Source organism: Pygoscelis adeliae, unplaced genomic scaffold, assembly GCF_000699105.1.
Source record: "Pygoscelis adeliae isolate BGI_AS28 unplaced genomic scaffold, ASM69910v1 Scaffold323, whole genome shotgun sequence".
In the NCBI taxonomy this organism is placed as follows: domain Eukaryota; kingdom Metazoa; phylum Chordata; class Aves; order Sphenisciformes; family Spheniscidae; genus Pygoscelis; species Pygoscelis adeliae.
In genome coordinates this window covers 34,909-60,573 of record NW_008824365.1, presented here as the reverse complement: position 1 = coordinate 60,573, position 25,665 = coordinate 34,909, and the positions used below count along the sequence as shown (strand labels likewise).

Here is a 25,665-nt window from a genome sequence, read left to right as displayed (position 1 = left end):
TGGACCGGCAGGCTCCCAGCTGGCAGACCCCCGGGAAGCTTGCAGGGAGGCAGTCAGAATAATCAGTCTTTGCCCTTCTCCGGTGCCTTTCAGCGGAGGATCTCAAAGCACGCTGATCCGGAGGCTAATTAGGCAGAAACGGGAACAGCTGGCAGGACAGCGGTGGGACGTGGGACGCGGGACGCGAAGCGGCCCGGATCGCTGCTCACACCGCAGAGCAGTGGGCAGGAGGTTGTGCATCCGTCTCTACAGACGGGGATTAACTCCCACCTGTCTCCCGCTTCCCTAAAACGGTTGTTGATGCTCCTGGTCCATCCCTGGCTGAGGCAGAGCTCACCCTCTGGCAAAGAGACACACGTCGGTGATTAAGATGATGATTTATTTTCCAGGCAGGATCGGTCCGACAGTCTGGGCAGGCGGTGAGGAGCCTGAGCCCTGATCAGCCCTCATCGGTTCGGAGAGCAGAGCAAAAATTTGGGGGCTCAAAACCCCCTTTGCCTGAACAGGGCTTTGCGGGAGCGAGTCTCAGTCCCCGGGCCAGATTTCACCCGCACGCACAGCTGAACGGCACAGGGGGGGGGCACAGAGGGGCCGGCCACGGGGGGGCACAGCCGAGGCTTGTGACGGCCGCCCTGCCCGCTCAACTGTGACGGCCGCCCTGCCCGCTCAAAGGCAGCTGTGGGACCAGAGCTGGCAGGCGCGTCCTCCTGCCTTTGGGCACAGCTTTTCCGGAGAAGCTGGGCAGGATCAGGTTCCTGCCTGCAGATTGGGTCCATCCCGGGCTGTTACACACAGCCCAGCGGCAGACCACAGAAATGCTCCTTCCCGCTCTGAACGCCAAGCTTTCGGCTTTGGGAGCATCCTGCAGCAACGAGCTCCACGTGCCCATCGCGCCTCACACGGACGAGGACTTCTTTTCACGGGTTTCAAGTTTCCCTGCTCTTTCCGGGGCAGTTCAGTGTCTCACTGGTCTCCTAAATCCACGGAAGTTATTTTTTCGTAGGTAACGCAGACGCAGTGGGACCGGGAAGCCGCAGAGCGCGGCACGGCAGTGACAATCCTGCAGCCGCTCTGCCCACGGCCAGGGAGAGGAATGGTTTTCCCATCCCTCCCGGCACAAGCTCCCTGCGCAGCTCCCAGCCCCAAGCCCAACGCTCAGAGAAACCACTGCCAGCGGTTCCTGTGCTTGACAAAAAGCCGCGGGAGGAGACGTGGGGTGGACAAACGATTAGAAGGCGAGTGCTAAAGGACGTCCGTAGGAATTAGATAATCTGTCCTCTCTGCGGCTGAGTGCCCACCTTGACGGGCAGAGGGACGGGAGGCTCTGCGATATGTCTCCGTTATGGACATAAACCTTTCCCTCCCCCCACGCAATGAAAACTGCATCAATAGATCCCCCATCTGCTCACATACATCACACACTTCACTCCAGTTTATTAGCTGGAATAAATCATAAATATTTCATTATACATCAACGACGCTCGACTCCAGGAAGGCGCAATCCATCACCTCGACACTCCTTGCGACCTGCTGCCATGCAATAAGCTTTCCAGTCTATTAAACAAGATTGATACAGTGTGCTAGGATGAACTAGGGGAATTTATTTATGGAGCGCTGGGAGAGGGAGGGCACCGAAAGCGTGGTGCCGCACTGGCGAATCGGAGCTGCTCCCGTTAGCCCCTTGGACCAGGCAGCCCAACCAGAAAGCCCCGGAGCAGCGAGAGGCAGAGTCCTCCCCTGAGCACGGTGCGAGGTAAGAAGATGCTGTGGCAAAGCAGGGCCCGGGCTGAACCCCGGGGTGCCCAGGTCCGAGTGCAGGACCCCGGGGTCCTGTGCAAGGAAGGGGAGCTCCCGCCCCAGGCTGGACCGGACAGATGGATTGGCAGAGCTGCAGCAGAAAGCTCCCACCTCTGCCCGGCTCAGCAACCCCACGCTCATCGGCACAGAGAGCCCAGCGCTGCTGTGGCTGCACGAGAGCAGTAGCTGCTGTTCCGCGCTGGTGAACAGGTTCCTCAGTGCTCTGAGAGCTGCGTGTGCCCAGAAATACTTACTGTAGTGACAGCACTTCGCTACTTTTTGAAGCTCCAGGCTCATTTTAATGCCACACCTTCTCCTTTACTTCTGCCCAACAGTGAAAATGAACACGTTCTCCAGCTCAGCAGAGGCCAGCAGCAAACAGAGGGGACGTTTCCAGTGCACAGTGCAACCACGGCACTGCTCCTCACCCTCCACCGCCACCACGTCCTATCGTGTGGGGCACTGCCACCCGTGCTTCACCCTTACAACCTTATTGCTATTGCACACGGCAGCAATGCTCCCACGAACTGTCGTTATCTCCCCTCCGTCAGAGGTGCAAAGATTAAGCGGTTGACCGAGGGTGACGCGGAGCAGCTCTGAGCCCGAGCTTGGCACTCTCAGCCCCTCAGCTGCTGCTCTTTCCATGCTGGAGCTGACGGAGAGCCCAGCACCAGCCCGGCACAAGCGTGCTACCTCCGAGGGGGACCCTGCAGATGGTCGCAGGTCAGCCCCCAGCTCGGGAATCCGACCTCATCCATCCAAGAGAGACCTCGTCTCTCCAAGCCACATCTCCCTTTCGGAGCAACAGCAGCGTTGCTGTTAGTAACTCTCCGGTTGAACAGTGGGCGTGCGACCGGCCGATGAGTTCCCAACGCCTGATGGATGCTCAGCAAGATGCTAACCTGGCACATGGCAATCCAGAGCCTCTCCGCAGCGCGCTGCGCTGCTGGGTTTGATTAGAGGCAGCCTTGCTCCTGAAGGGGATTGACACAGCCTCGGCAACGATGATGTATGTGTACATATCTATTTAATGAAATGCTAAATGATAGGCTAAATAACAGAAGCAACTTTGGCTTGATTTATTGCATGGAAATGAATAATGTTTTGTCACTGCTGTCAGCCATCTTGGCTAAGAACAGGGGTTACGAACAGGAATTGTAGCTAATTAACAGTAATTAGCACTTCTGAAATTCTGGATCTTGGCTCCTTCGCAGAGGCCGGTTGTGCAGCAGCGCCTGTCCCAGCTCATACAGGTCGCCTGCCCGGGCTGCCGAAGGCTCGTCACCTCTCCCCGTCACCCCCCGTCCACTCCTGCACTTCAGCACACTCGTGCTCTGAAATCACGCTTGCTCCGTTCCTCCTCTGCTCCCCTGCTGCTGCCTCGCGTCCCCGACCGCTTCAGCAGGGAAACGTGGCAGGAAAACCCTGGGCTCTTCTGGCAGCCTCCCGGCATCAAAGTTAACCAGAGCCAGCCCCTGACCCTGCGCTCCCCGTCCCTTCCGCAGGTTCTTGCATCCTCTTTTGAGTTGCAAGGGGACCCAGAAAAGCTCCTGTTAATCCTGATCCAGGGTGTAAAGTTGAAATCTTGAGCTTCTGCTTTTGCGCACCTTTTCCACCCTGCGCAGACCACAATGGTGAGACCTGCCGAGCTCCCAAAGACCGGCTTGCTGCTGCCTCTGGAGCCTGTCACAGCAGCGGAGCGGCTCTTCAGGGCTACTCAAGTCCACCTACCCTCACCTGGTCGCTTGGACCAGCAAAATGCCTTCCCTGGGCTCACGAAAGACGATGACCAAAAAATAAATGGGCTGCTTCTGCAGGGGCATGGGGCTGCTCCAAGGCACCGCTCCCGCTGTGGTGTACCAAGGGTTTGGTGTGCACCGCAATCATTAATAAAGCATCAAAGGCGCCTGAGGGGGAGAGTTTGAAACTTCTTCAGAAAACACATGCATATTAATAACGCACCAATTATTCATGAGGAAACCATCTCCCCTCCCCAGCAACTTCCAGGGCTCCTGTTCGCTCCGGTCCTGCCTGGGTGCAGTGCAAAAGCCCTTCCCAGCAACCCGGCCCTGCCCAGCAGAGCCACTGGCACCAGCTCTCCACCGGGAGAAGTGCCGGCACCGCGTTTCTCGAACCAGCAGCTATCCTGGCACCAGCAGCCCCGGCACAGCGCCTCAGCGCTCTCGCTGGCAGCAGCCCTACCTATCTGCTACCCGTCTTGCTGCCAAAACCCTCCAGCGGAGCCAGGGAGCGGAGGAGAGGAGCTGCAGCCCAGAGATACGTTTCTGTGGCTGTGAACAGGCAGGTCAGCTTGGAGAGGAGCCGGCTGCTCTCCTTGCAGGTCCCACCAACCGGTGTCAGAGAGCCTGCCGAGCCCCGGTGCTGATGCTCCGCAGAAGGGGGGGGGAAATGGATTTCCTAGCAAATCCCAGCCCAGAGCCTCCTCAAGGTCCAGAGCAAGCTCTGCTTCAACCCCCCCTGGAAGGGAAGAGCCCTTCACCCTCTGGTCAGATGGAGGAGCTGCCCCGAGGGGTCTGGACAAGGACTCTTGTTCTCCAGACACGGGCTGCGCAGCCTCCAAGCTCAGCCCAGCACGGGGAGGTTTGCCGTTGCCTTCACTGCAGACTGCCTGGCAGTGGTGGGAGCCCTGGGTGGAGGTGAAGACATCCAAAGACACCGATACACCGAGGATGGTACTGCTTGCTCCCACGCCTCCCCCCAAAACAATATCCGAGAGTAATAGGTGGCCGTCACGCTTTGTGGGCCACCGTCCACTGAGGCAGAGCAAGATTTCGACGCTGTTACAGATTTCTACCTGCGTGAAATCTGGAGGTAATTTAATGGCTCACGAGAAAGGAAATAAATCTATTAGAATGGAATCGCTGTTTGTTTACGTATCTTGCCATGAACATCACCACGAGCAGCAGCAGCAGCAGGTGTATGTGCAAGCACCATTTATTTACATAATAAAATTGCCAAGTAGATTTGTAGCTCAGGGGCATCCTTGCCTCTCCATGCGTGTGCCTAACTCCCATTAGCACTAATGGCAGGCACTGTGCACTCAGCAAGAGGGGAACAGACCCTCCAACTGCCCTGATGTCTGGTACTAAGAGATGTAGGGACGCAGCCGTCTCGATGTGTCGGTTTCTCTCCCCCGACCCGGTCAGGGGACGGGAATCGCATTGCAGCTTCACGCTGCTTTGCAGTCCTCCCCATCTGCGAGAGCTGTCGGGTCTGCTGCGAGCTGCCTGCTCCCGGGAGAGAGGGGGTTAAGCAACTGATTCCCTACTCTCAAAACTTCTCCAGAGACCCCTGGAGCATCCAGCACGAGGCAGAAGAGAAAGTGGGGGGTGGGGTGTGGGGGGGAAATCCAGCCTGGAATGAATTCCTGTCATGCTCTTGCAACGGGGAAGTTTGTATTCCACAGGCAGCAGTGCTGAGCCTGCTGTCAGAGCCACGCTGGGAGAAAGGGCAAAACCCTGCCGAGATGAAAGAACGTGAAGCACTGGTACAGCCTCCCCTGGCATTTACACCTGGGAAAAAAAAAATAAAAATCACTCAAGGGCATCTCACAAAGAGCTGTGCTAATAAGGCACTCCTCCCCACGCCGTGTGGCTGTGCCGGTGGAGCGGGAGATGGAGCGGCGCAGGGAGCGCTGGCAGTATCTCCAGGTACCTGGGAGGCGAAAGCTGCAGATAAGACAAGTCTGATTTCAACCCAGTAATCCTGAGCTGCGCTCTCCCCCGACTCTGCTTCCAGCTAGGGGACAGGGGGAGCCGGGGTCTTGCTGCTGGACCGACGAGGAGTGCAGCTACCCGCTGTCTCGGCTAATAAATCAGTGATACCTTCTTCTCACAGCCGTATTTTTTAAAGGCTCCTCGAGCTTACTGTACCTCTCAGGCAGCAGGGTGAGAAGCCAGGATGGTGCTCGCTGACCCCGTGCTGTACCTTCACGGCTTGCCTGCACGTCCCATGTCCTTCGCCAGCCTGAACCTGTTCGGTGCAAATCCCCCCCCTCCCCCGTGCTCTGCTCTACAACCCCGACCCGACCGCTGTGAGTGGGCTCATGCCACCACACAGACCTGGCTCTGCTCTCAAGAGGACTCTTCTCCTGGGGCACCTTGCTCCATCAGAGCGCTCTGCCTGGCACAGGAGAGAAGGCAAGGCAGTATTTAGGCAGGGGCAGGTTAACCTCTTGTGACACTTAGTCCTGCTGCACCATGCCTTCACGCAGGATTCATTCCAAGGGTGCATCTTCTGGTCACTCTGGTCTTAAAGAACTGATGTTCCGAAGAGAAAAAAGCACAGGAAACTCCAGGACAGGAAAGGTGTAGGTTATTTTCGGTCCAATTTTCATGAAAATAGGCTATAACCCCAGCCATGGGACTGCACCAGTGAAGTTGTGGTGGATGTATGAGGTGGGCTCTTGGTTGTGTACCGAAGTCTGGAGCCTTGGGTTCTGCACACAAAGTCGAGGCTGAGGGATCTCCCTCAGCCTCATTTCGGTGCCTGCTCCTCATGCCCACGCTGATTGGGATGCGCAGGAGATGGGCGCAGAACGTCCATGCATCTGGTGGCTTCCTTCTTTGTGAACTGCGAAGCTCACCCCATCCTCGGCACCATTTCATGTTCCTTCACAGACATAGAGGACTCCAGGTGACCGCAAAGGGCTGGTTTAAGGCTGGCAGTGGTGTTGGCAGCTCTCTAAAACCCACGGACGAACAGAGTTAGCAGCTTCAGCTTCATCTGCAGACACATTAGGGGAGCTTGGAAAGCATCATCCACCGCAGCCCCTCCAAACCCTCTCCCACCCCTGTGAGACGGGCTTCCCAGCATGCCCAAATGGCCAGCAGGTTTTGGCTAGCAAATACAAAGGCCCATCTCCGTACTATTGTTTCAGGGCCTCAGGGATTGCCGCATATGGTCCCTGCTCCAGCCTTGGCTTGGGTTGGCGTTAGACCCCCTTACATGACATATGCCAGCAGACAAAGTCCTGGGCACCGGCTTTCAGCCAGGAGAGGACAGCACCAAAGGGATTAACAGAAACTCAGACCTCGGCAGAGTCTGGCAGCATCCTGGCTCCTGCCTGCCCTTGGCAGAGGTGCTGTACCTCATTTCTGGGTAGCTCAGCATGACCAGGAGCCTCTCCAAGCCTTCAGCACATCACAGATCTTGAAGGACAAGCAGCAGATGAAGCCTCCCCAGCCCGGGGAGGCTGCACCCCTTGCTCCAAGGGCGCCATACTCCTCTAATGGAAAATAGCAGATAAACCAGCCGAGGCTTTGAACGTTTCTGCAAGCCAGGTGGCCAAGACTTTGTAGGTTCACTCGTCATTAGCAGGAACTCATGGGTGACTGATATGACACAAGTAGGCTGGGCGGAGGGAGCCCCCCTGCTGCCTACAGCCAGAATTACCGCAGATGGGTTGGCCCGGAGGACAAGCCAGAAAAGAAAATGGGTAAGTAAAAATGAAAAACGTTTTTTTCCACATTAGCATTTAAATATTTATAGAAATCCCTGCAGACAACAAGATGAAAAAGAAAACTCAAAGACTAATAAATAAGTAAATGCTCCAAGGTGTGGCAGCCCAGCTGAACGCGGCTGCCCCTCAGCCTGCAAAACTTTGAAGAGCATGGTAACCATGCGTGCACGGCTAAAAATAATAATTGTAATAATAAAAACATTAGACTAAACCCCCTCTGCTTTGGCTTCCCTCTGCAGAACAGCTGAGGGATCAATTACATCTTAGCTAAAGAGAGCACTACCTCTTCTTTTCCGTGCCGTGACCTGTCGCAGTCTCGGGTGAGACAAATTATTAAATAAAGCAGAGATAACGATGGGAGGTTGTTGACTAAGAGAGGCAGCGGTGGGATATGAGGAAAGGTATCTGCCTTAAATTGTTTGCTTAAATATACAGAAGCCTATACTTTTGCTTACAGCATAATACCATTAGTCGTAAGTAAATATGTTCTCAATTGTCTTGAGCGAAACCCAGAGGGATGACTCTTGTTGAAACTAAAGAGCCTCTCAAAGCCAGAGACGTTCAGCTCTTCGTCAAGCACTATTACCAGCCCAATAAAATACCCAACAAAAACCTCACCGCTTCACGGCGCTTGGTCTTGGATCACGCCTGCTAAAAGTGATCCCTTGCTTTCCTGTGCTGGGGAAGGAAGGAAATCAGGCCAGCGGCTTCTCGGCTCGTCCTACGAGCTGTAATCAATTTGTGCAATTCCCCGACCCTGCCCCGTGCTCCACTTACGGCTGTGTTGGGTTACGTAAATCAAACGCTGAAAACTGTTCAGCACGCTAAACAGATTGCGTGGGCACCAGCAGAGTGCCTCAAGCAACGGGAAACCCGGCAAATGAGGAGGAAGGGAAAGCTGAGGACACAAAATAAGGCAGAAAAATGATAGATGGGCAAAGGCGGAAGGAAGGTCTAGTTTCAACAGATTTCCTCTTGAGCTGGGCATCTCTGGTGACAGGCAGGTGTCAGGACTGAAGATAACCCCCATCACCACCCAAGCTTGAAGAGCAGGCGTCCCCCCCAGCCAGCGAAGCCGCCTTTCCCACCCGTAGAATACGCGCTTTGACAGTGCCTGCGACGGGACCATGGTCCTGTCCTCTGCACGACTGCTCAGGGATCTCACTCAGATGATTTGATACTGACCTCTCCCTGTGGGGTTTTTAATTCTGCACGGGAGGAGACATGCTATTTATATAGTGGTAAGTAGCCACTTGAAAGAAAGCCTTGCCAATGATCCAACGGGCTCTGCCAAGTACCACGAGAAAGACGATTGTTCAGCCCATTTCTTTACCACACCCTGAGCTCAGTCCTGCGCTTCCCCTCTTAGCCCACTTGCCGGCTTGCAATTCTCCTGCTAGATCTTCTGACAGGCTTGCAGAGCTCAGCTTGACCTCTCTACAACATAACCCGGCTGGAGCTGCGGATGGGACTCCTTGCGTCAATCCCTGGGATGGGAAGGGATTAACCTGACCTGGCGGTCAGAACCTTTACGAGCCCTTCTCCCTTCAGGCTGCGAGAGCAGCGCTGCCGTAGCACAGCTTGAAAGGTAAAAGCAAATAGAGACTGAGAGGGAACAGCCTGGATTCTGGAGATGCGGGCGCCTGCCGTTCCCACCGACTCTCAGCTGGGGTGCAATTGCTCCACGCCTCTGAAAATTGAACTCCGTGCAGCAGAGGTTCTCAAACAAGTAAACGGTTGGCATCCAAGATGTTTGATACAACTAGAGCAGAGCTTTGCAGAGAGTAAACAAATTCCGTGCCAAAAGCTGCTCTCACTTACAGCTACCAAAATCCCAAGTCACTCTCTGAACTGCTGAAAACATCCGTCTCACGACCAGTCAAGGAAACACAACGGGTTTCATTTCGCTGTGTCCTGATGACACTAAGACTTCCAGCCATCGGGAAAACCTGATGATACTGTCTCCTTACTGCTCAAGGAGAAAGTATAAACACTGAGGCAGGAAGCAGAAAAAGCGAATTCTCTCTCCACAGTGTTAGAAGTGTGTGTGCGCGCGTAAGGAACATTCTGAGATTCTAAAGGAACCTTTACACATGGCCGATTTAGACACCATGCCATCTTCATGTTTTTACTTCTAGAAACACCTCCTAAATGAGGGCTGGGTGGAAACGTGAGCCCAGCGGCCGGCCGGTCCGGCTTCACTGGAGAGGCTGCCCGGCAGGTGCCTGCAGCCCCCGTTCCTGTCCCATGAAGAGCCGGTGGGATATCCTTCCTAAAGCAGCACATGCAGCTGCGTTTGGGGCATTTTTTTGGGCGTCCTTTCACGTCATTTGTGGGAACGCGGGTCCAAATTATAAGCCACTAACGAAGCAGGTGAGCGTACCTCCTCCCTGCCTCTCACTCCCACTGCTTTTCAGCTCTAACGCTTGATCATGTACCTGGAAAGTGGAGATAGAGCCTTGCACAACGCTCGCTGCCATCTCGCCCGACTCATGAGCTTAAGCTATGACAGACTCAAAAAAGAAGCTCCTTCAGCCCAGCCTCAGAGGGAGGCAACGCTTCATCTGGTGGGCTTACCGAACCAGTAAGTCACATCATCTGCAACACATTATAATTAAGGAATCGTTTCTTTAAAAATAGAATTTGCATTAACTGGATTTGTGATAGGGAAGACATTGCAAACAAACACAAAACCTGCAGATTAGGATGCTAATGAGATGCATTTCTATTTATAATCTGCCTTGATCAGGCTAAAGTATTTTCTGTTTCAGGTGTCAGTGCTACACCCACGAAAGTAAGCAATTCCCTTGGCAGGGAAACACCTGCTTGTCTCTGGGGACAGGCAAGTGCCAGGGAAAAAGCCTGTGCTGGAGGGATGGGGTGTGCACCGCTTGCTGCTTCTCCTGCCCTTTCTCCTCGGAGACCAGCCCGAGAGGAGGAATGGGTTGTGTCTGGCCAAGGATGACCTGCCCAGGGCATTTCCTACAAACGCCAGATTTCTCCGGGCTGGAAAACTTGCAGGCAGCTTTCCCTTTTCCATTGGAAGTGGTGGGGTGGAAATCTCCAAAGAGCCGGGGCTGGGAATGGCAAGGATCTGCAGCTGGTGCCAGCAGAGCTGTCCGGCTATGGACTGGAGAGCTCAGTCTGGAGATGCTAGATGGACACGAGGAGGTCCCTGAAACCAGCCTGAGAGAGTCACCGGGCTTCTTCCCTTGACTGGGGGTTCAGGGCTGCTGCAAGGGCAGGTTCCGTCTCTGGAGCAACCTGGGAACTGCAGTGCTGAGTAGGATGCTCCCAACTAAGCCAAGGCTTGTCCTTGGTGCCCAAGTTTGTAGATCACAGGTGGAAGGGCCTGAGCCGAGAGGATGGCATGTTCAGCAAGCACAGGCAGACGCACAGCGTGCTGCCGACTGCCCAAGCCTGCCAGAACTGATGGCTGCTTCTCATTTCTCCTGATCATGTCTTACTCCAGATTCATTCCTCTTTTTTTTTTCTTTCCCCTGGAGCTCCCTCTTGTACTGCAGAACATCCAGAAGGAATAAAGAGACAGCAGGTCCACCCCGTTCTCCTTTTCTTCTAAAGCCTTCACCAATGGCACGTGGGAAGTCTTTTGGGCCATAGGAATTATTGTTAATGGGAGTCTGGGGGGTTTGTGACCTGCGTAAGAGGATCTAGCAAGAATTCAGTGATAAACCAGGACTTAGCAACGTGAAAAACAGCTACAAGGTTGTTTTTTTTAAGTGCAGCTTAAAGAAAGAAACTTAAAAGATATGACTCATCATTCTGAAATGTGCATCAAACAAGTTAAATAACTCTTACTTTCTTAACGACATATTAATCAAAGTGCATTGATTCTTGAACCAGATTCTACTACCAACAAGCTTTCTATCTTCTCCATCCTGATGCATGCATTAAGAGAGTTTTATTCTGACAGATACAATATAGCAATCAATAAAATCTTATTATATGGAGCTGAGATACATGGATTTGTTGCAGGATTTATGCACTACTTTCAAACCCGGTGCTATTTCATGTCTCAGCCTTAACCTGTAATTGAAAATAAATCTCCCTGAATACACCAGATTCTAATTTTCTGGATGTATGGGCAAATGTGAATGGAAGCCAGCCTTCCCTCGGGGAGAAGTCTGCTTTCTGATTGTATCACTCCCCCTGTGCACACCACCGTATTGCCGGATTCCTCCAGAGAAAGCACCCTGCCCGGCCCTGCGCAGGCAGGAAAACACGCAGGCAAACGGGCAGCGCCTGGGCACCGCGCTGTGCAACTCCATCGCGCTCCCAAACCCTCTGTCCCCTTGCTCACGATTCCAAAGCTGCTCTCTGCCTGACGATGGCTGCCTCCCGGGCAGAGATAACACAGTCTGACAGTGCCAGAGCCTGAGCGACACGAGCATCGCAAAGCTGGGATGGATGAATAAAGATCAGGGAGCGGGATGACCAGAGAAGCTGGTGTTTGTCTGCTGCTTTCCTCCAGCTCCCGGGGTTTGCTCAGCGATTGCTCGTAGAATCATAGAATGGTTTGGGTTGGAAGGGACGTTTAAAGGTCATCATCAACCCTCCTGCAGTGAGCAGGGACATCTTCAACTAGACCAGGTTGCTCAGAGCCCCGTCCAACCTGACCTTGAATGTTTCCAGGGATGGGGCATCTACCGCCTCTCCAGGCAACCTGTGCCAGTGCTTCACCACCCTCAGCCTAAAACATTTCCTCCTTCCTTATTTCTTTCTTCCATCCTTCCTGCTCAGCGGGCATGTGAGTGTGCTCGGAGCTTGCCTCTCGTCTCGCAGAGCACGGGACAGCTGGGAAGGTATCGCAGCGACAGGAGACAGACGGCCGTAGGCATTTTTCCTTCGGGTTTGTCTCGGTCTCCGAGGGCTCGGTGCCGCTTGGATGTATGACAGCAGGTGGATACCCAGCAGTCTCCCTGGAAATGGCTGGAGGGGACTTTGATCTAAGCAGCTCTGTCAACAGCATTAATACAATAAAAATAATCAAATTCACTCAGATGGAAATGAGAGAGATGGAGAGACAGGCAGACAACGGTGCAAATCGGAGGGAATAAAGAGGACAGGACCAACAGTAAATCACCTACGCAACACCACAAATTCAGCTGCTTCTCAAAAGAGCCACGATCTTGAATTCATCAAAAAGTCACTGCAGCATCATGCCTTTTTGTCCGCTTTTTTTTTTTTTCCCTATAACACATACACACGTACTTGTTCCTTCTGTAACTGGAGGCACAAAACACGTTTGCAGAGGGATGCCTGCACAGGCTTCCCGCACGGCACACACACGATGTCTGCCTCTCGTCCCGGGGGGAAGAAACACAGGTTTGCAGTTGTTGCACTAAATGCCTGGTCTTTCCGAGATTTCCCTAGAAACCGAGCAGGGAGCAGCAGGAGCACACTGCGGAGAGAGGGCTGGTGGCCGCAGCCTGCATTGCTATTTTTTCCTCCTATGGTGGAGGGAATGACCATCCTCAACATCAGGTTGTTTTCTTGGGGAAGACAGTTTCATGGGAGAAAAGGTGACTTTAATAAAGGAGCTGTCAATCAGAAAGGAAAATGACTGCTGCCATGTAAGTGTTGGCCCTTTTTTTTTGTGGTTCCTATACTTTCTGAAAAAAAACCCATGACAACTCAAATTACAGGAACAACAACCAGAAACAGAGAACTGGCCTGAGGAAGGTACTGGGGAAATAAATGACCCACAGCCAGAAAAGACTTAAAAATTCAAGATTCCTTTGTGAGCCTTGCATTTCAGGAGGCAGCCCAGAAAAGCACCCGATGGAACACTTCAGTGGGCGCCTTGCAAGGTTTGAGCGTCGTCGCTCACCCTGGGGGCAGGTATGGAAGGGAATCGGCGCTCAGACCACGCGAGCCCCGTGCAGCAGTTCCAGGTCAACTCCAGACACGAAACGAACGGAGGGAACGAGCCGCGGCGACTCCTGGCTTCGTGTGTGTAAACTCTGAGGATCGATACCCAGGTAGAGCCCCAAACTGATTATACTCAGCAAAGCCAGTAGGTCACGCCACCTCATGAGACGGCAGCAACGCATGGGAAGGGTGTGCACAGAGCCCGCGTTCGGTGCTCAGCATGCGGAGACATCACACATTTCCTAGTACGGCGAGTGCCAACCGTGGGACACCCCTCCCCACGTTCCCCGTCTCCGTGCGGTGCCACCCCCGAGCAGTGCCCTTCCAGAGACAGACTCCCGATGAGGTGCAACACGCCGGGGTTCCCCTTGCAGTGATTATTCTTCATTTGCTGACCCGCTGGTTTTTCAGATTGCCATTAACAATGACAGCTGAGGAGTTATCCGCACTGTCTCCAAGTTTACCCTCTCCAAACCTTGTCCCTGCCGCAGCTGAGCGCACATTCCCCGTGTCCTTGGGGGACATGGGGGACCCGGCCACCGCCTGCAATCACACCATCATCTGCCTTAGGTGACCCGTAGGTCACTTGGTGGGAACCCACACGAGGGTCCGGCAGCGAGGGGAATGCTAGCACGGAGTCAGAAATACCATCGCCTGGGTTTACGGGAGCACCATGTGCACGCACACAGCCTCAGCTTTAAAACACCGACCGATATGACCTGCAAAGGGCAGATGTAGCAGATCACAGCCGAGCAGCGGCCAGGGTTTGCCTCTTTCGGATTCTGCCAGTATGGTCTCCACTCCAAAGTTACCCACCGCTGCTTAATGAGGGGTAATTCACCCTCCAGAGCCCAGTCACTGTGATGGGACACAACCTCCTCGGTTCCCTGAAGCGGTTTTTTTACCACCACAGGGACGTTTGCCATCTCCGAGTGATCTCCAAAGGCTGTCACCGCGGCAGGGGCAGGCAGGGCGAGCAAGGGGCGACGGGGCTCGCTCGCGGCACTGCCAGCTAAATGAGGCTTGGGAGAAAAATAGCCCCATCGACGCGACAGCCGCGAGAGATGGAGCAAGCGGTCAGGAGAGGAGCGAAAGGAAGGAAAGGCAGAGTGGCGGAACGGGATGGGGAAGAGAGAGAAAAGCCTGCTGTCCTCCCTAGGCAGCTGCGGGGGACGTCGGGGAGGCAGCCCGGTCGGGGGTCTGCCTCTAGGGGGGGTCGGCCAGGCACCCCCCGACCCAGCCCGAACCCCCCACGCCTGTCTCCACTCCTCCCCCCTTATTTCTAGCTCTGAGCTTTGCTCAGCTAGTGAAAGGGTTAAGTTTAATTTATACTGATTTCTATTTAATATCATTCTCTCCCCGTAGGAGCCGGCAGCTGTGAGCTGATTGTACTCTCTCATTATGCAGTCTGTATCACTAATGGCCTGTGACAAAGGCATGCCATCTTCCCGGCCTTACCCCCGAGAGCCAATTAAACACACATACTCCCTTCCTGTTTGCAGCGCATTACAATGAAATTAAACTGAATTTCAAAATCATTTTCTCCTAAAGACATCTCTTTGCAATAATTAATGCATGCTATTCCTTTGCATCTGAAATATTCATCAGGAGTGTTGACTAAAAAAATTTTTAAAGCTGATTGCCCTGCACCCTGCACATCGCTTGATGATGCTCCAGTCCCAGCCCACGGTACCCGCCCGGGATGGGGACCCGTGGTGACACTGCCGGCAGGGCAGCTCCACGTCTGCTTCGGGATAGCAATAATAATAAATCACAGCTTCTTCAAGAACCGTAAATAAATAAGATTACACAGAAGGCATCCGAAATCCAGCCTGACTCCTGGCTCGACGGCACTGCTAACACACAGTAAAAGAGGGGAATGGGAAAGTCAGAGCTGCGTACGTGTTAAGGTTAGGCAGAAATGAGCCATCCCACCCTTCTGCACTGGCAAGATTAATCAGCGGTCGGGCTCGGCGCAGGCAGACAAACGCGCTGCCTGTATTTACCCCTCTGCCCAAACGGTTCCCGGCCGGCGGCGGCGGCGGCGGCAGGAAGGTGGGCACGTCGAGATACCAACCGGCAGCCGGGGCCAGAGCCTGCCAACCCGTCCCGCGGCTGGTTTAGTATTTAATCTGTATTGCAGAACGGCGCCGGGCGACTCAGACCGAGGAGGTCTCGGACCGCTCGCCACGCGACGCGTAGAGCAGGGGTTGTAATTTGAAGCACATAACTTATTCACGGCCTGTCACATCTATTCTGTTTGGGAAAGGTCTTCAGCCTGGTACCCTCTTGAATTTGTTATCCCACGTGATGGGCAGGATTAGCCGTAAGAGTTCTCCTCCGAGAACTTGCCGCCCCAGCCACAGCAGCTTCAGGTAGGGACGGTCCCGACGGCATCCGCTGCTATCACGGGATAACGGGATCTTTCTTCTGTTTGCAAATATTTGATAAAACCTACCAAGGCGCACACAGGACGCACCTGCAGTAGGTATTATTATTATTAGGGTATTATCTTCTGGTGAAATTTGATTTGAAAGAAGCAAATACCAGAGGTGTTCCCATCCCTGGAAACATTTCATGTTTCAGAAACATTTCTTTTAGTTGAAAGGGAAAGGCAAATCATGAGAAAACACAGAAAAAGAAACATTTCCTTTGCATTTCCACAAGGTATTATGTAAAAATAAAATGAGCCTTGGTTTCAAATTAAAAGGTCTCTTTATTTGGAAGACTCAGACTTTTCACTTTAAAAAAATGTTCTGGCAATTTCAAAACCCCTTCCCGAACTGCTCCCACACTGAAGACACCCGCTGTGATCTCTCCCCAGAAAGTTCAGCTTTCCACCAATTAGTATTTTCTGACTGACAAATGACGGTTCCTTGAAAAGCTCCCACGCGACGCCGGTGGGCAAGCCCACGGCCCCAGCCCACCGCACGCGGCCGCACTGCCCATGCTCCTGGCTTCGACCCTACACACCTTGCCTTTAAACACTCAGCCCTGACCAGGAGAGCGAACTCCCCCGCAGACACCACGCCGGCGGCGAGAGGGGAGGCAGGATGGATCCAGCACCTCGGAGCTTAGCGGGGGTTTTCCACCGACACGGTCCCCATGTAAGTTAAGCTAAATCCCACCCGCCTGCAAAGTTTAAGTCCCCAGAAAACATCAAGCACCTGTATATTATGCTTACAAGCAAGCAACCCCAAACATACCCCATCACTCGGTGGACTAATTATGGCCAACGCAAGCGAAGCCCGGCATTTGGAAGCATGTCCAGCCCGCGCTCCCAGCCAGGCTGCCACCTCCCCCATCTCCAAACCCCCCCCAGCAGCCGGAGAACCTTGGGAGCCAAAACGGAGCTGCTGCCCCCCTCTCCCCTCGCTGTCCCCTGCCAGACGCCGTGGGGAAGCCATCGCGGTACCTGTTTTGAACCAGCCGTCAGGCGTGAAGGCATCTGCTGTTTCTCTGGGTCTGTTCCAGTACTCGCGGAAGACGGAGGGTCCCTTCACGAGCAGCTCCCCTTCTTGGCCCTCGAGACCCGGTGTCACCTAGGACAAGCACACAGTGAATGCATCCCGAGGAGCAGCAGCGAGCAGTCGTCCCTGCAGCCGCATCGCCTCCACCGCCTGTCCCCCAGCACCGCGGCTTGCTAAGCAGCGCGGTGGGGGACAAGCAGGACCCATGCCGTGTGCCCTCCCAGCCTTTACCAACCTCCGACGCAGCCTGCCCACCTGCAGGACCTCCTTCCTTAGGTGGAAGGGCTCACCTAAGTGCCTTCGATATTCAAAAGCACTGAAAATACACATCCGTGTTATACGAAAACAAGAACTGCCATCCTGGAACAGCAGTCCAGGCAGGCTGACGCCTTCCAGCTGCTGGCAAAGGAGAGGAGCGGTCTCGCATGTAAACATGCGGGAAATACTCTTAGAAAAGGGTCGGGAAATACTCTTGGGAAAGGGATGGTCCTTTCTGACCCCTGGATGGCCTGATGCAGACAGGCTTCACAAGAGCTCTCTGCGACCTGCTCCCACCGCAGCACCCATCAGCCTCTGCCAGGGTCAGGTTCTCCGCCAGGAAGCCATTTGGGAAAGCCCCCCCATCCCCACTTGCTGCCCCCGGAGCCTCAGCACGGTCCGGGGGGTGAGATATTGTGGGGGTGGCATCAGCAGAGACAGCGTGTCATGCTTTGCAATCTCCAGGCGCCCCGATCAGGGCACCCACCCACCCAGAGAGCCCGTCTCTCATCTCTCCTTGGCAAGACTGCCCTTCCCTGCAGCGGAGGCTCTTTGGGGATGGATGAAAGCAGGTCACAGAGGCTGCCTCCTGAAAGACCCACGCATTCCTGACAACTCTGTGTCCGTCCCCGGAGTGCTGCTGCCCTCCAGGCCTGTATATCTCACCGTGACAGCAGCAAGCTGAAAGGGTGAGTGGATGGCTCAGCCACAGAAATAGCAGCCGCCGGGGACACCAGCCACCAGCTGCACCTCTTGGCACTTGCAGCAACCCGTCGCTGGGCCGGCAGCGGCGAAGCCCTGCCCTCCCCGGGGAAGGGAAGCGTGGACGCCTGTCCCACAGCAGCGGGGAGATCGGATCCTGGTCTGATGTTGAAGGCACCACCACCACTCACCCTAGACGTACTAGATGTGCGGTGTCCTCGGGGATGAGGACCATCCTCCTGCCCGCCGCAGCCCGGCGATGCGGCCAGGAGGGCAGCCGCTGCGAGGCGGGGGGAGGCAGGAGATGATGCGCTCCCGTGACTGTGCCATGCTGCTGTCTGCTCTGTTGATAGATAGAAAACTTCACTTTCCAAAACTGTCAATCTAACACTTTTTTTTTCCTGAAGAGGTGGCAGGAAACACCATCTGATTTGTTCTTGGGGACACGCGGCTCCTTTCAGGCTCACTGGAAGGCAACGGTTGTAGTGACAACTCGGTACCCTGCAAACCTGCACGGGGAGGTTTTCTATGGCAACAAAACAAATATCCTGCTGTTATGGAAACTGGAGAATTGCAGGAAGGTCACAGAATTGCCTGACACGGCATGGTATCTCATCTCCCCATAACATACACGGCTCTGTAATTATAAGGATGCAGGCAGGCTAAGAGATGCGGCACCAGAGAGGCACGAACGTCGCACCACTCGTTGGACTCTGTTAACCTCAAGTCCTTTGCAGGGAAGATGGGCAAAGCCACTGCTGTGACAGAAGGTCACTGCGAGATGTGCCTGTGCACATCGCTCCACCCCTTCACAGAGAACATTCCGGTAACGGGAACCCTGAGCCACTTTGTACTTGAGCTGCTGCAACACGGATGAGATACATCTGGGACCCCGAAAGCCAGCAATGCCAGGAACACAGCCGTGAGGGAAAGCGGTAATAGCAGTACTGGAGTGCCAGGCAGAATACCAGGGCAGGGGAGGCTTTGTGCAGCCTTTGATGGAAACAGCGCGTCCTGGTTTCGGCTGGGATAGAGTTAATTTTCTTCCTAGTAGCTGGTACAGTGCTGTGTTTTGGATTTAGGGTGAGAACAATGTTGATAACACACCGATGTTTTAGTTGTTGCTGAGCAGTGCTTACACTAGCCAAGGACTTTCCAGCTTCCCATGCTCTACCGACTGAGCAGGCTGGAGGTGCCCAGGAAGCTGGGAGGGGGCACAGCCAGGACAGCTGACCCAAACTGGCCAGAGGGACATTCCATACCGTGGGACGTCATGCTCAGTACAGAAACTGGGGGGAGTTGGTCAGGGGGGTGACCGCTGCTCGGGAATGGGCTGGGCATCGGTCGGCGGGTGGTGAGCAATTGCATTGTGCATCGCTTATTTTGTATATTCTTTTATCATTATTATTATTTCCCCTTCCTTTTCTGTCCTATTAAACTGTCTTTACCTCAACCCATGAGTTTTACTTTTTTTTTTCCCCCTCGGTTCTCTCCCCCATCCCACTGTGGGGGGCAGCGAGCGAACGGCTGCGTGGTCTTTAGCTGCCTGCCGGGTTAAACCACAACACAAAGCTTCTCTAACGGGAAATGCTTAGAAAGCTGCTTTTAAGACACAATTTTTGTTTTAAGTCATTTCTTCCTGATGTCCTGTCTTGGAGGGTGGGGTGACACGGGGCTCTGTGCACATACAGCCCAGGCACTTCTACAGAATCACCTAAATGCCCCCAGAGCCCTGGCTGTGCATCATCTCCACGGCCTGGAAGATACTGCAGGAGAAAAAGGTCCCTAATGCTGATGACGGGAGTTTAGCTGAGTGATGGCAAGGTGAGGATGGTGCTGGATGAGTTCTCCCCTGGGGATCTGAAAGAGGGAACCCGAGGACCAGACTATCCACAAGCAGGACAGCACAGAGAAACCTGGGATCCAGGAGAGCCCAGGACTGAACCCCCGTACCTGCAGCAGCAAAAGGGCAAGAGGCAAAAAGCCCACGTGGGCAAGCGTGGCAGGGACGTGGTGGGTGATGCAGAGGGACGGGCAAGGCAGGGTTTCAGTGCTGTTACAGAGGCTGCGTGTAGTTTTATGACGCAGCTCTTTCTTCTCACTCCTTTTCCTGCTGGTCCAGCCGTGGCATCACAAAACAAGCAACTTCCCTGAGCACCTCAGTGCCCCCCAGTGTTCCTGGTTCCAGTTTTGCCCATCGGGTAACTCAGCCCTTACAACCCTGCCAGCGACACCTCTTCTCCCAGGGGGCAACTCCACCCCGCTCACCTCCCTGCAAACCCCGCTGGATCCCGTCCACCCCATCCCAGCTAGCGATAACGGACTATCGAAATTGCCCTCACATTACAGGCCTTTTAATTACTAGCGCGAGCCCCCGAAGTCAATCCCTTTGGCTGTTGGGGTGCCTCCAACTCCCCCAAAAGGGTTGGGGAGGGGGTGGCGGAGGTCAGGACGGCCAGGGCCTGCTAACAGCTGCCTGAGCTTCATTTACGGATCCTGCCAGATTTTGTCTGCTACTCGTCGGCACTGAACGCAAGAACGGGTGTAAATTTGGCTACGACAAATGTCTTCAGGCCCAGCCTGCCCGGCTGAACCCTGCCCTGCACAGGCGTTGCACGGTGCCAGCCGGCAGCGCCAGATACCGCCCCACCTGCACAACCCCGTGCCGTGCCCCGGATCAGAGCAGCAGAGCTGCCCCAGGGACCAATCCTGCACAGTGTTTACCTGCACGCTGCGATGTCTTGCATGAATCAAGCCTTGAACCAGCTCCAAATTTCTTGTCATATCAACTCAAATTTTGGCAGCGGCTCAACCCACATCTTATCTCGAGAAGAGCTCCTTGGCAGCAGGCACCTCCCTGTTGTGTAATTTAATGATGTTATGGCTGGCTTGCAAACAGTAAAACAGAAAGGCCGTGACGTTATCTTAATAGGATTTTGCTTGCTGAACTCTGAATGTCGCTGGCACTGCTCCCCAGTGTAGCAGAGGGGACGCAAACCACCCCAGCGCCAGCAGCTTCTGCTGCTTGCAAACAGCATAAATTAAAATTCAAGGTTCAAGGCGTTTATCTCCTACAACCCCTTGCATCTGATCCCTGCTAAACTCCCACGTACCCCAAGCTAGCTGGCTGCTGACCCACTTTGAAAGCGGGATTTCGGGCGGCAGCAGCATGGCTAGTGTGTTTGTTTCCTTCCTCCGTCAAATCTCAGTGGCACCCGTTGTCGATACACTGGATCAACGTTGCAAGCAGCTGCTGAAAGCATCAGATTGCTAATTGCACAGATATCCTCCTCTCCTAGTGCCATATTTTAATGCACGTTTCAACTGCTTTAATGCATTCGAGCAACTTTAACACCCAGGCACAGCGTGCCCCTGAAGGTTGCTCTTTGATAGCTTTCTGCTGTAAAACCGATTCGGCGAGTTGAGCTGGGCCAGCCAGCATACTAGATAAGATTACATTTTCCACGCATGAAAATAAAAGGTTGTAATAAATCCTTTGAAGGACTAAATCTGGGTGATTATAAAATGCATATTTTCCCTGCTTCCATTTTACCTCTTTATTAGGAGGAAGCGAGGGCGGTTTGTAAGTAGCTGGGAATCCCCGCTTGGCAAGCGGCCCTGGGATTTGTTCAAAGTGGCCATTTGTTTTCTTGCGGTCTCTGATATACGCTGCCCCGCGCTCCTCCGGGAACTGCGGGAGAGGAGCTTGTAATGGACTTTAATGGAATTAGGGACTTTTATGGAGGTAGGCTCAGAGTGGCATGTCTTTCGCTGGGAAGCAGAGGAGGCACTGCGGATTCCTGAGCAGAAACATGTGGAAGACACAGAGTGAAAGTTGGAAGGCGAGGCTTGTACGGGGAGGTAATAACTTGTTATCGGGCCGATAGCATCCGGAGAAAGGCAGACAAGCTTTTAGGAAAAAGACCAAAACACCTTCTTCAGGCTGCAAACAGTAGGTTTCAGGGGGACACATTTCACTTCTACCAGAGCCCTCCCTCCCCCTGCCCCCCAAAAAATAACAATCTGAACCTCTTCCCTGGGTGAGTACCGAAGGCTGCGGATCAGAGCATCTTCCCTCAGGAGGGACCTTGCAACTCTTGCACCCCAGAAGCGTGAGGCAGTGCATTTGCAGATGAGTGGTTTCCCGGGATGGGGTGAAGTGGAGCAGGGAGGAGGGCAGTGCAAGGGCCTGCAGAACTCGTATCACTTTCCTTTTGCTCTTCCCTACTTACGCTTCTATCCCTGGGTCCCCGCTCCCTGTTCCGCTCTCCTACCCAGCCACAGCCCGCTCTCCGACTCCTCCGCAGTGCTTGCTCCGTGAAGGACCAGTTCCCCGCAGCCAACCCCACTCCTGCAGCTCCCACCACCCTGGGCTCCGAGCAGCCCAGCTTCCTTCACCACCACTGCTGCCAGAGCAGGAGAGAATGGCCTGGGGCGCGCACGGGCTGGGCACCATCACTGATGCAACCAAGAAAAGCAAATGCATTTACATTTGTGGGGAGGGAGGAAATGTTTCTGCGGCCCTGCCTCCTCTGCCACAGCCCTACTGTGCTGCTCAGCTTGGAAGTGCTTGGCACTTTTCCCCACCTTGTAAATAAGTGATTACTGTGATCAAAATAATTAAGCAACCTAGCCTTCTAAGTGACTAATAGAAGAAAATAATTTATATGTGTGAGGTTTATGGAAGTGATGGAGCCCGTTTAGCAATTCTCACAGAGTAGTAACTTTTTTCTTTTTTAAACATGCCAGAGCACGGAAAATAATGTAACGAAGCCTGAAGAACTGCCCCACCTGCCCCCTGCACCCCAGGGTCGAGCTGCGGAGCACGAATGCCCTGCCGTGCTCACCACCACGCTGCTGCAGAAGCTTACCTGCCACCAGCGCTTCCAGACACGCTCCCTGTCCCTCGTGAGACCACTCACTCACCCCTTCAAGATTCTGGTGGCCCGGAGAGCGCTGCGATGCAGCAAAGCCTTGCCCCAACACGGCGTCCAACAGCTCAGCCCCCGCCGACCTGGAGAAAGCACGGGAGCCCCAGGCTTTGCCCAGGCCCTCCTTTTCCAGACCGGGGGATCACGCTACATCCAGGACTGGTGTGGTGGGTGACGAGGGAGGTGAGGAGATGCTCACGGGCCTCCTAAAAGGAAGCTGGAGACCAATAATCCACTTGACAGTGCCTTTTAGTCACCGTCTCCCTGGGCCATATTTGAATGGATGTCCTAGAGGTGCGAGACTTGCTAGAGCATTACCAAATTCCCAGGCAATCTGAACTCTCATGCACGTTCACAATTAAAAATTCCCTCCTAAGTTGCGTGGTTTTGTAAAAGCATTATCATTCCTCTGAGCTACGTGTCCTGCAGCATCCTGCAGAAGGCAAGCAGGAGGCAATTTAGACCCAGAACAATTTTCCTCCTGCTGGAAAAAGGCAGGTTTCTGCTCCTTGGGGACACAGTACAGAGAAAGAAAAAAAAAAACCCCAACCAAAAAACCCCAAGCCCAGACTGTAATCTACGAGGCCACATTTCACATCTGTTTCTGCAATGTTAACTTTTATAAAAGGGCTGGGAATAACACAATCAATTTACTTTTCATTTTGAAGGGTTATAAATTTAAAAGCAAGGCTGGTGCACAGTGGAGCTGGAACACTGAAACTTATTTTCAAAAAAACCCAACCCTCTACTTACAGCAAATGTTGCTCCACTGAAAACAAAAGTGTTTGTATGTATTTTTAGGCAATACTGATTTTTAAAAGTTACCAGACTGATTAACTCCAGATGATCCCAAAAGAACCACAGAAAACAACCCAAGTTTGGGAAAGGTCAGTCCTCCCCGCAGTTGTTCCACGGACCCAAAACTTCTTGATCTATATTAACACCATAAATTAGATGCGTAACACTATTCCAGAAACGCCAACAGCTCTCCACGCTGCTGTTCTCATGCCTCTTGTTTGCAGGCTTCAGAAGACAATAAACGAGGCAAGATGTCAGCACATCTTCCCACTCCCTCAGCTCTCTTCATTAGAGAAAGGCTCCTGACGTGCCCTCACAACGCCCGCTCCGATTTTGTGCTCGGGGGCAGGCAGGGGACCAGGCAAGGATTCAATTAGTGGCCCACCTTCGGTTCATTTTTCATAAGCCTCACTTAAAAGTTGAGGTCAGGGAGGCTGTGATGTGCTGTGACTACAGACGATCGCGCTGCCCAAGAACCTCTAATTGCTTCCTTGTGCTAAGCCGTCCCGCGGCGGCCGGTGCCTCCTCCCTTTGGCTGGAAGCACTCTGGGGCAGAGGCTGTCCCATTTTCTTCTGGTCTCTGCTTCCGCATCTCCCCCAACACGTCCAGGGCTCTTTGGCAAACATCTCCAAGACATGCTACAGCAGCAACAGCCTCCACGACCCGATGGAGGTCCAACAAGCGTATCGCGGGAGGAGGCAGGCTGTAAGTATGTGGGCTGAACCCACAGCTCAGAAGGACTCAGGTGCGAGGTTGCAAAAATTGAGTAGAAACAAGCACCAGCAACTGTGTGGGCAGGAGATCTGCTTTCATCCATGCCTCACAACACCAAACATGAACACCCCAGTGTCCCAGGCTCCCCTGGCACAGGCAAGGATACAGAAAAGGGTTGAAGACCAAAACCAGCCACGATGGGACCAGAGAGGAATCCACCCCTTGTCCCTCACGTTGGGAGAACCAAGACTGTCAGCCTGGCGAAGGGGACCAAGGACACATATCTCAAGTCTTCCTCTCCCTACAAGGAGGAATGAAAGCATAAAACATTAACAAAGAGATTAACAGAGATTTTGAGGGTGCTATGACAGAGGTTAGTTCAAAGGAAACACATGTGGAAAGAGGGTTCTCCTTGACAGATGGATTCAATTTGAATGTGAAGGAAATAGTCTTCTGGCATCAAGGCTCCTCCTGTGGTAAGAAAAGTTTTCAGCTGAAAAACAAGGGGACATGATGCTAACATAATCTCTGCCTCCACTTTTACTACCAGGAAGAAATAAAATACAGCTATGGCCACAAATAAAAAAAAAAATCAGAGGACAGACAGAAAGAAGAAAGGAGATATAAATACATATGAGAATGCAATTACTGACCGAGTTGACTAAGGCATTGGATGTGATCAATGAGAAGCAGCCCAAATGTTTATACAGTAATGAAAGCAGCCTGGGCAACAAAGCGGAGAAACTTGAATTACTTGGGCAGGACACAAAACAGGATACTGAGGAGATGAGAGGAACATGGTGAAGCAGAAATTGTAACTGGAAGATACGCAACTGCAGCGTCCAACGCTGCGGGGCCTCTGGAAGGAGTTTTTGGAAGAAGCAGAGGCAAACGGAAAATGGGAAAAAATGCAACATGAGTTTACCAAGGGTGGATTGTGCCAGAAAACCTGAGGACTGATGTTCCAGATAGAAGAAAAGCAGCAGATCTAATCCAGGCTGCCTTCAACAACATAATCCCCACGCTGCCGGCCTGGGAGGTGGCTACTGATGGGAGAGATCACGGGGTTGAGGGCAAGATTCATGAGGTGGGCAAAGACCCAGGCGGCGGAGACGAAGCTCAAAGCATCCCACGAGCCCCTGTGGTAGCCAGGCAGCCTCGTCAGCCAGGCAGCATCGTCAGCCAGCCTTCGGCTCTCCATAGCTCAACTTGAATTTCACCCCAAGTCCCAAGTAACAGTTTGACCCCGAATCAGCGACTTGCTGTCCTGGTGAAGGCATCCTACAAGGCTTCAGCACCATACGGCACATCCTGCACCTACAGCAGGGAGCTGCTGATGGGAGATGGAACTGGGATGCCGGAGGTAAGGTTCACCATCGAGAGATCTGCCGGAGGTACCAGTACAGGAGGACGGGATGCAGCAGGGACAAGAAAACAGATGAAAAATTGTACCATTGGGAGGAGAGATGTTCTGGAAGTGTAGGAGCACCGAGGACAAAGAGCAAACTGTTTTAGGCTGAGGTCTGATCAGGATAGGAAAGGAACAAATCAGGGGCTCTGCCTGGGTCAGCCAGAGACAGGACTCCCTGGGCCAGGCGGTCACATCCCCACCAGCATGTC

The 25,665-nt window shown here is 53.5% G+C and overlaps 1 protein-coding gene across 1 annotated transcript in view; it reads right to left on the bottom strand.

Annotated features, from left to right (window-relative positions):
• ACSF3 (acyl-CoA synthetase family member 3) overlaps window positions 1-25,665 on the bottom strand; it is a 64,556-nt gene that overhangs the window by 13,886 nt on the left and 25,005 nt on the right. The window contains exon 6 of the mRNA XM_009319898.1: window positions 16,587-16,713. Coding sequence (XP_009318173.1) covers window positions 16,587-16,713 — 127 coding nt within the window. The remainder of the gene's footprint in view (window positions 1-16,586; window positions 16,714-25,665) is intronic.